The sequence below is a fragment of the Myotis davidii genome, unplaced genomic scaffold, assembly GCF_000327345.1.
Source record: "Myotis davidii unplaced genomic scaffold, ASM32734v1 scaffold402, whole genome shotgun sequence".
Lineage (NCBI taxonomy): Eukaryota > Metazoa > Chordata > Mammalia > Chiroptera > Vespertilionidae > Myotis > Myotis davidii.
In genome coordinates this window covers 909,568-919,567 of record NW_006293393.1, presented here as the reverse complement: position 1 = coordinate 919,567, position 10,000 = coordinate 909,568, and the positions used below count along the sequence as shown (strand labels likewise).

The 10,000-nt window shown below is 49.0% G+C and overlaps 1 protein-coding gene across 1 annotated transcript in view; it reads left to right on the top strand.

Annotated features, from left to right (window-relative positions):
- PPM1H (protein phosphatase, Mg2+/Mn2+ dependent 1H) overlaps positions 1-10,000 on the top strand; it is a gene marked incomplete at its 5' end in the record, with an annotated part of 267,569 nt that overhangs the window by 119,694 nt on the left and 137,875 nt on the right. Inside the window, one exon of the mRNA XM_015566131.1 lies at positions 5,728-5,822. Coding sequence (XP_015421617.1) covers positions 5,728-5,822 — 95 coding nt within the window. The remainder of the gene's footprint in view (positions 1-5,727; positions 5,823-10,000) is intronic.

The following is a 10,000-nucleotide window of genomic DNA, read 5'->3' as shown; positions in this document are numbered from 1 at the left end:
CCATTTAGTTGGGGGAGCAGGTACCCAGTTATGGGTCACAATCTAGCAAAGCTGATGGGTATGTGAGAGCATCCATGTTCACGGAGAAAATTGACAAACCTACCACTTGAGGGCGCCAGAGTCAGTCTGTATGGCAAATACTAGCAACGCTTGATTTCTTCAGCTCTAGATGAAAAAACATGAAAGAATTTCTAATTTCCCTCCTACGTGCTGACTGGCTGTTCTGAAAGCCCCTCAGCCTTGCATGCATTATTGTGGCAAGTGCTCACCTGGGAGGGCGGATCTGGGAACGGGTCTGTAAATTGTTAGCCATCTGTGCAGTGAGTAAGAGAATGTGAAGTCCCCACTTCTGTACACTGGCACAGACGTGTCAGACCGCATTCCTCGCTTTTGTGTTTCCTGCCCTACATCTCAGCTCACCTGCCGGACTCCATAGGAAACATCCAAGTTTTTCTAGAATCTCCCTTTCTTTGTCAGCTCGACAGGAGAGGGGCCACCCCATTGCCTCCCAGATGGCTTATGAGGCTGTCTTCCCTGTGGGATCCCCAGAGTTGATGTGGTTCCTGCTTCAAATAGGGCTGAAGTTTAGGGTACTGATTTTTAAAAAAAATATATTTTTATAGATTTCAGAGAGGAAAGGAGCGAGAGATAGAAACATTAATGATGAGAGAGAATCAATCACTGATGGGCTGCCTCCTACACATCCCCTACTAGGGAATGAGCCCGCAACCCCAGCATGTGCCCTGGTCAGGAATCCAGCCTTGACCTCCTGGTTCCTAGGTTGACGCTAAACCACTGAGCCACACTGGCTGGGCTAGGCTACTGATTTTTTACATACTTGGTTAGCTGTGCTGTAATTTCACCTGAGCCAAAATGGATACACACTGCTTGTTGCAGGACTTATTTCAGCTCCCGGTTCAGTGGATAAATTTGTTTGGAGCAATCTTACATTTATTGAAATACTCAAGAAGCTCTTCCCCAGTTAAAACTCATTAATTCAAGTTCTGGCATTATAGGTAATCATGAAAATAGGATAAAAGCAATATGCAACATTATTAAAAAGCGGTTTCTAGAACGTGAGAAAGGAGAATGTGACATTGAGCCTACTGTAGAGAAATCCTAAAGGAGAAACTGTAAACTTTCAATTCTTAATTTGTCACCTTCTGGAATCTTTCTTTATTTGGCTGCAGGTGTATTCCTAGAAGGAGGTGGGAATGCGTGTATGTGTTGCAAATTACAAGTAAGACTGTACTGTTTATAAGTGAAATAATTTGCAGTATGGCTGGGAACTGCTTCAAAGTCATTCTTCTGTGAGGCATACGTGATGGCTGTCAAATTTAATTATGTGGTAGGTCAGGAAAGGGCTCAATCGTGCTTTTCTCAAAGTAGAGTGCACTTTCCACTCACGCTGTCTGAAGCAAAAACAAGGTAAATGGTTGTTAAAATAATATTAGTGATTTTAAAATTGTTGTGTTTAGAGTATGCGACTCTGAATTTAAAGGGTTGATTTTTCAGGTGTAGAACCTTGCATCCTGGGCCGGTGACCCAGGGACATTTTCTGATTCTACCAGAGATTAATCCGGGGCCGCTGCAGAGAAGTTTTAGCAGTTAGTTCATGGCCCAGGACATGTATGCAACTTCTGGTAAGCAACAAAGTAAATTAGCACAGAGGTCCCACCTGTACTAACGAAAAGGGAATAAATTTCTCTGTTTCTCTCAGCAGCAAAAGTCCCACTGATAATATCAAACGGCATCATAAAGTTTTCTGTTGGACTATCAGTGTACATGTATACATTAAAAATAAAAGTATTTTTCATCATCATATACTGTGTTTTTGTCGCTCGAATAAATTTTATTATTTCTTCAAGGCTCTTCACATACATACACCTAAAGAGATATCAAGTAGGCGTAACATGTTCTCAAAAAAATTAGGGTTGGTATGCAGAAGAATTTTGAGTCAGAGATTTTGCTGGTTTTGGCACACACTCACCAAAAGGTTGCCCACCCCTGCCCTAAAGGCTACGGAGTCACAGAAACCAGGGAGATTAATTCCACAAAGTTGTGTGTATTGGGAAATTGGAAAGATCCCTGAACTTGGAATCTGAAGCCTGGGTTCTAATCTTGATATTACCACATGCCAGAGAGCGGCTTAACTGCCTGTGCCCTCGTTAAACCATTGGCAAGATGGGATAATGACGCCCATGTAATGTGGTGTGGTGAGAATGAACACAGTAGGTACTCAGTAGATGTACTGTGAATTTAGATTTTTCCGTTGGAAAGAATTTAAGGAGAATAAAAGTGACCTACCCAGTGAGGGGAAGGTGAGCATCCCATTGGATAGAGTTACAAGTAAGGAGCTAATGTGCGCATCTTGGCATCCCAGGGTAAGGGTGTCCTTAAGCCCTTTGCCTGCTCATGCTCCCCGAACCCAGCCATTGGATAGCGAGTTTAAGGAATTACTATTGCTTCTAGCTTTTTTGTTTCGCTTCTATGCTGGACATAGTGCTATACATTTTATTTATTTAAAAAATTATTATACAGTATGTTTCTTTTGGTGTATAGTTTATGAATTTTAATATATAGATAGATAGATAGATAGATTCATGTAATCACTACCAGGCTACAACAGTTCTATCATTACAATTGCTCCCTTGTGTTATCCTGTTGTGGTCACACCCCTACCTCCCCAGCCCATGGTTGTCTGCACATTCACTACATGTCTTCCACTCCTGTGGCACCATGCATTTCTCCTTCCTAACACACGTGTAGTTACCTGTTCATGTTCTAGAGTGTTAGCTTCCAGAGCTTGGGAGCCATGATGTTCCCGTCCCTGCTAGAACCCCAGTGTGCAGCCTGAGCCTGGCACATAGGAGAGGGACTCTGAGTCAGGTCTTAAATGAGTGGATCCTTATAGTCTATATCCTACTTTTATCTTGTTCTTTAAATAAGGAAGCAGTGGAGAGAAGGTAAGGAACTTGCCATGATCACACTGTAGTAAATTCCAGAGCCAGGTGTCTTGCTGCAGAGCCTGTGGTTTTCTGTGCGGTCGTATCAGGACAGGAGGGATCTGTGTGTGTGAAGTCACTTGAAGGTGCATACGTACATTACCCAACTTTTAAAATAACCTGGTGGGTCCGTGTGCTGACACCACATATACTCCTCTTTTCACCTGCATTGCCTATTAGTTCCCCTTTTCCAGAATATTCTTTCTTTTTGTCATTGCCCAAGCAGGTGACCGATCATATACAATATGACGAATTCTGCAGTAGGGTGGGTTCAGGGTACAGTGAGAGTTTGGAGATGATGTTTAAGCTGAATACTAAGACAGTGGGGGTCGAGCAGAGGGGGTGGAGTTAGCAGCGGTTGTGATGAGCTGCAAGTGCCGTAGTTCTGTGTGGGTGGGATTTGGAGTCGGAGAGAATACGAGACTGGATCAGAGGTTGCACACGGGCTCAGAGACTGGAGCCAGCTTCTGAGCATGTTGTCAGACTGGTCACAGTAATATGATCAGATTTGGTGTTTTAGGAAATATTACCCAGGTTCCAATTCAGGTTGCAGAGTGGAGAAGTAGATTTGAGTGCCAAGTGTGCATTAGGGCAAGCTTTCTGCCAGGGGCCCGAGGAGGGTGGGGTAGGGTATTTAGCTTCACACAGGGGTTGATGGTGTAGGGCAGGGACTCTGACCCCGGCCGCATCACTCAGGTGGTGACCTCGAACAGTTACACTCCGTCCCTCATTTTCTCCTCTGTAGAATGGGGAGAATGACCATTCCTATAGAGTGGTTATTCATAGGTTTGGAGGAAGGCTTATTGAGCTAATGCAGCAGTTCCCAACCTGTGGGTCGCGAAACCTTTGGGGATCGAACAACCCTTCCACAGCGGTTGCCTAAGACCATCGGAAAACGCATATTGAATATATAATTACATATTGTTTTTGTGATTAATCACTATGCTTTAATGATGTTCAACTTGTAACAATGAAAATACATCCTGCATATCAGATATTTACATTACGATTCATAACAAAATTACAGTTATGAGGTAGCAACGAAAATAATTTTATGGTTGGGGGTCACCACAACATGAGGAACTGTATTAAAGGGTCGCGGCATTAGGAAGGTTGAGAACCACTGAGCTGATGTGTGTGAAGCATCTAGAATATTGCCTGCAGTGCGAGGCTTGTTAGGTGATGGAAAGGGTGCCTTGACCCATCCCCGGGCGTCTCTGTGAGTCTGTGGTCTCTTACACGCTAATGGCTGGCCTGGAGTCGAAGCATGTGGTGAGAGCCCACCTCCTCACAATAGTGTATCACGCACTTTAAGTTCCTTGCCCTAGGAGGACACTGGACGTTTTGAAATCTCTTAATGGGCTTGGTTTTATCTAGTTCAAGGGCTTTGAAATTTTTTTTAGACAGTTGTATCTTTTTGTCCAAAATCTTTTGCAAAACCCTGGTGTTTTTTCTTTTTTAAAAAAGTATGTTTTTATTGATTTTTAGGGGGTGGGGGAAGAGGGATAGAGAGATAGAAACATCGATGAGAGAGGATCAGCTGAAGCATCGATCAGCTGCCTCCTGCATGCTGGGCTTGCAGTGGGTGTATCACTGCCTCCAAGGTGGGCTGTGCTGTGTGGCCAGTAGGGGATCGAGCTCACAACCCCAGCACATGCCCTGACCGGGAATCGAACCACGACCTTTTGGTTTCTGGGTCGACGCTCAACTGCTGAGCCATACCAGCCGGGCAAAACCCTGGTGTTGATAGCTGATAAAACTGCGCTGCTCTGGTTGGAATTGTCAAAGGAACTCATCGCTTAAGCGCTCACCTCACTCCCTCTTTCCTGAGGCACCACATCGGAACCAGGAAGACAGTTTGCACACCACTCGTCTGGTCAGCTCAGGGAAATGTAAGTGACTTTCCGGGGTCACACAGTGAACCCAGGGCAGACTTGGGGCTAGAAAGTGAGTCTCCTGACTGCTTAGCAGCCTCCTGTCCATGAGACCAGGGGTTCTCAACTTTGGCTGCTCGTTACAATCCCCAGGTGTGTGTGGGGGGCGGGGGGGTGGCTTTACAAAGGATCATGGTGGGACCCCACCTTTAAAGATACTTCACTGATCTGGGCTTGGTCCCCACATCAGCCAGGGTGAGAAAAATTCTTTGTGGAAAAATTGTCTTACAAGTTTTAGCTGTGAATATTATTAATTACATTTTAAAAAATGAGCTGTACCAGAGAGTACAGCACTGCTGTGCGGAAGAGTTCTCACAGGGGAGTGTAGGCCCCCTGGGCCCCACTCAGAAGTCCCCCAACCAGGTGTCCCCTTGACTGCCTGGAAACCCCCAGGCATGCTGTCACCTGGTTGCTGTGGTTACTGCAAAGCGCCCTGCCTTGTTGAAGGAAATGCTTGGAATACTTGTCAGGAGAATTTCAGAGCTGCTTTTGAAAAATGCAGTAGCGTTCCACTGCAGTGTAGCCTGTCTTTTCATGGGGTTTGATCTGCTTTGGTTTAAATCAAGGCTATAGAGACATGATGACGGCGGTGTAACTGCACCTGGACCCTGAGACAGCTGCGCCTCTGCACCCCTCGCCTGCGCCTGCGGCAGCCTCCTCAGACACGTGGCTGGGTTTTCACTGAAATCGGGCGCAGGAGGACTGTGCGGGTTTTACTCCGGTGGCCCGGAGTCTGGGGAATTGGATGCGCTGAGCAAGGTTTCCCTTCCTTTTGCCGCTTTTCCCAGGTCGGGAGGATGTAATGGCGGCACGTGCTTTACTAATGCGGCAGATGACGAGCCAGAGGTGGCTGTAATAGCTGCTGCCGCCATCGCAGGTGGCGGTGAGCATCAGCAGTCAGTCAGGACGTGTAGAATGACAGTGCTTTATTTCTGCTGGCAACCCAGTCACAGGTATTGCCTGCAGTCATAATAGGAGGAACTGCTAAGTTTCAGAAGTTTTTGAAAATAGAGATTCACGGACTCTGAATTCCATCCAAGGATGCCCGGGGCTCCGTCTTATTCCGCTGCTTGGATTACTTCTCATCCTTTTCTGTGCTTGTGCCTTCCTCATCCTGCTTGCTTCCCTCCGCCCCTCATGCCACAGCGCCCCGGATGCTATGTAAACGTGCGCATCCGCTCTTCTCCATGTCCCCAGCTTTCGCTACGGAATCTAACAGAGGCCATCAAGATGCCCTGAGGCCGCGTGGCAGGACGCCCCGAGGCAGGCTGTGCTGTGTGGCCTCCTGCCAGGCATCCCCGGCCAGGTCCTGACTCCTGCCCCACCACAGTTACAGCTGTCAGCCTTTTTAGCAGGAGGGTTACTCCACCTTCAGGTGTTGCTTCTGTGACCCAGGCAGGAAGAAAGGGGGGAGGATAAAAGGCAAACCCAGTACCAGTTGAGTTGTCCTTTTTATCAGGAAAACAGTAGCTTTTCTGGAAGTTGCACCCAGGAGACTTCCACTTGCAGCTCCCTGGAGTGCACAGGGCCATATGACCACACAGCTGCGAGGGAGGGTGGGGAAGTATTTTTAGTGGCCACATTGTTGCCCCAAACAGAATCAGCGGTGAGACAGAAGAGGGAGTGGATTCCGGGTAAGCACCTGCCGGAGTCGGCCACATCACCTAAGCCTCCTAGGACTTGCCTCTCCTGGGCCACCATATCACCTCCAATCCATCAAAGTCTACTTATTTGGGCTTCGAGGCCCAACTTCTTCCTCCACACCCCCAGCCCACACTGGTCTGTACTTCTTAAACACAGGACTTTCAGAGTTAGTAGAAGCTTCGGAGTCTTCTAGGGTAACCCCTCCCTTTGCTGAAGAACTGAAAAACCCAGAAAACGACTCACCTATGATCATATTGTAATGTAATGATAGCAGCCACACACACAGTGTATGCTGTGTTGCTTAACTGGTCACTTAACATAAATTACCATTTAACCCTCCCAAATACCCCCGCCCCATAAGATAGCTGTCACCTGCATTTTACTTACTAGGAAAACATGGCACAGAGATGGTAAGCAGCAGGGATGGCCAGCCCTAGAGTGACCCGGCCGAGGTCTGGTGCCTGCACTGCCTCCCTAACCTTGCTCTGCCTCCCACGCAGGGGTTTGGTGTCAGGGATGCTGTTAGAACCCATTTTTCTAATCCTTCAGTCATTGTTCTTTCCATTAATTTTTCTCTGAGTGACAGGGCTTACTCCCCTGTTTTATGTTACGTTCAGTTGCTCATAAGTGTTTCTCACTGCCGGAATTAGGTTAAATGTCTTTTTAGGATGGCGTCCTTACTTCCACTCTCCTCCCTAGCATCATTTGAGTCATCTTTTACAAACATAAGTCACCTTTGCCATTCCCATCTCAGCCAATGGCTTTTGTTACTCTTAGGCTAAAGGCAAAATCTTCATGTGCCCAGGCAGGACTGAGTGGTCTAGCTGCTACCTCCCTCTCAAGTCTGACCTCACTTCCCTCCTCTCCTGCCTCACCCCCTCCTCTCCTGTCTCACCCCCCTCCTTTCCTGTCTCACCCCCCCTCCTCTCCTGCCTCACCCCCCTCCTTTCCTGTCTCACCCCCTCCTCTCCTGCCTCACCTCCCTCCTCTCCTGCCTCACCCCCCTCCTTTCCTGTCTCCCCCCCTCCTCTCCTGCCTCACCTCCCTCCTCTCCTGCCTCACCCCCCTCCTTTCCTGTCTCCCCCCCTCCTCTCCTGCCTCACCTCCCTCCTCTCCTGCCTCACCCCCCTCCTTTCCTGTCTCCCCCCCTCCTCTCCTGCCTCACCTCCCTCCTCTCCTGCCTCACCCCCCTCCTTTCCTGTCTCCCCCCCTCCTCTCCTGCCTCACCTCCCTCCTCTCCTGCCTCACCCCCCTCCTTTCCTGTCTCCCCCCCTCCTCTCCTGCCTCACCTCCCTCCTCTCCTGCCTCACCCCCCTCCTTTCCTGTCTCCCCCCCTCCTCTCCTGCCTCACCTCCCTCCTCTCCTGCCTCACCCCCCTCCTTTCCTGTCTCCCCCCCTCCTCTCCTGCCTCACCTCCCTCCTCTCCTGCCTCACCCCCCTCCTTTCCTGTCTCCCCCCCTCCTCTCCTGCCTCACCTCCCTCCTCTCCTGCCTCACCCCCCTCCTTTCCTGTCTCCCCCCCTCCTCTCCTGCCTCACCTCCCTCCTCTCCTGCCTCACCCCCCTCCTTTCCTGTCTCCCCCCCTCCTCTCCTGCCTCACCTCCCTCCTCTCCTGCCTCACCCCCCTCCTTTCCTGTCTCCCCCCCTCCTCTCCTGCCTCACCTCCCTCCTCTCCTGCCTCACCCCCCTCCTTTCCTGTCTCCCCCCCTCCTCTCCTGCCTCACCTCCCTCCTCTCCTGCCTCACCCCCCTCCTTTCCTGCTCACTGCCCTATTCAGCCACGTGGCCATGGTTCAGTCTCCGCTTGCTCCTTAGGCACCTTCCTACCACAGGGACTGTGCACCCGCTCTTGCTGCTGCCTGGCATTCTCTCCCCTCCTTTCCTCTTGTTTCCTTCCAAGCAGCCTCAGCCTGGTCCTCATGTCACAGGAAGCCCCTCCGCTGGGCCCTCCGCAGGTGACCTCACAGCACCCAGGACCTCTTCTTGTAGCCCTCACCAGAATCGCGGTCTTACCTTTACTTGTGTGATTATTTGGTTGGTGTCTCTCTCTCCCACTGGGTTAGTATCAGACCATGTCTGATATCTCTTTTATCCAGTTGTTTATCCCCACTGCTTACTTTTTTGTGTGCCTGTCATACAGAGAATGCTCAGTAAATATTTGTGACTAAAAAACAAACAAAACCTACCAGTTTATCTCTTAGCACCTCGCACAGAATTGAGTGGAAAAGTTTTAAAGGGTGCACATAGAGTAATGGCATAGGTCCCCATAGCCATACAGTATCTTCCAGCATCGTTCCAAGATAGACCGAAAACGGTAGGAGAGATGCTTTTTAAGGGGACAGACTTGCAATGAGATATAATACACAACATAGTGAAATAGAAGCAATATTGTGTTGTAATAATTACACTTGCAAGAGATTATATCTTAATTATTCTAACCACCCAAAAAAGAATGACATGACATGCTCACTATTGCTATAATGGTAATCATAGTACAGTATATGAATGTATTAAGTCAACATATTGTACACCTTAAATTTACACACTATTGCATGTCAAATATATTTCAATTAAAAAAATAAGATGGACCAAAAGAAAGTTTTATTTAATGGCTTCAGCTAAAAAAGAACCCAGTATTTATTGTTGCAGGATAGTAAGCCCAGCAGTCAGAGTGGATGTCATATGCACCTCACCTGTGTTATCTCAGTATTTGATAGATCTTAATTGAGCTCCTTTTCCCCTCAGAGCTAAGATCTTAGGCATGTGTGATTCAAACATGCTTTTTAAAAACCGTTCATTTTGAAATGGTCTAGAAGTCACCTGACAGGTACTAATCCGTGGACGGTGTGGGGCTGCGGGCTGCACATGGCTGTGTGAGCAGCACTGGGGTCGGAAGAGGAAACAGATGCGGAGTGACAGCTGCAGACGGGGAGGTAGGGGGCAGGGACAGGGACAGGAGATGTGAATTGCGAAGCCTGGACTAGACTGGGCGTCTAAGGGAAGGCTGTGTTCCAACATTCAGGCTGTAGACCAAAGAGGATGGGCAGTTATCTGAGAATATAAAGGCCTAAAGAGGGAACACGAGTCCGTTTATTTCCCCTTGAAGAACCTGCAAAAAAAGGCCTTTCTCCACAGGCTCCAGGTGGGGATTCGAGGTTAAAGCTGGACTTCTAACCCGTATCTGTTTGTGTGGGATTCCTCCTCCAACGGGGGCCCAAATGAGCACGTGGTCACCTGGGTCCCTTCCGCCTGGTGGAGCGGCAGGGCGCGTCATCCCGGGGTGGTGGGGTGGTGGGAGCCGCAGTGACAGAGCCGGGACCCTGCCCCGAGGCGCTCTGCGGTGTTTGCCCCCCTGTGCGCAGACCCCGGGAGCCCTCCCTCCAGGGGATGCGCCGCCCCCGCGGGCCAGTGGCCTCCGC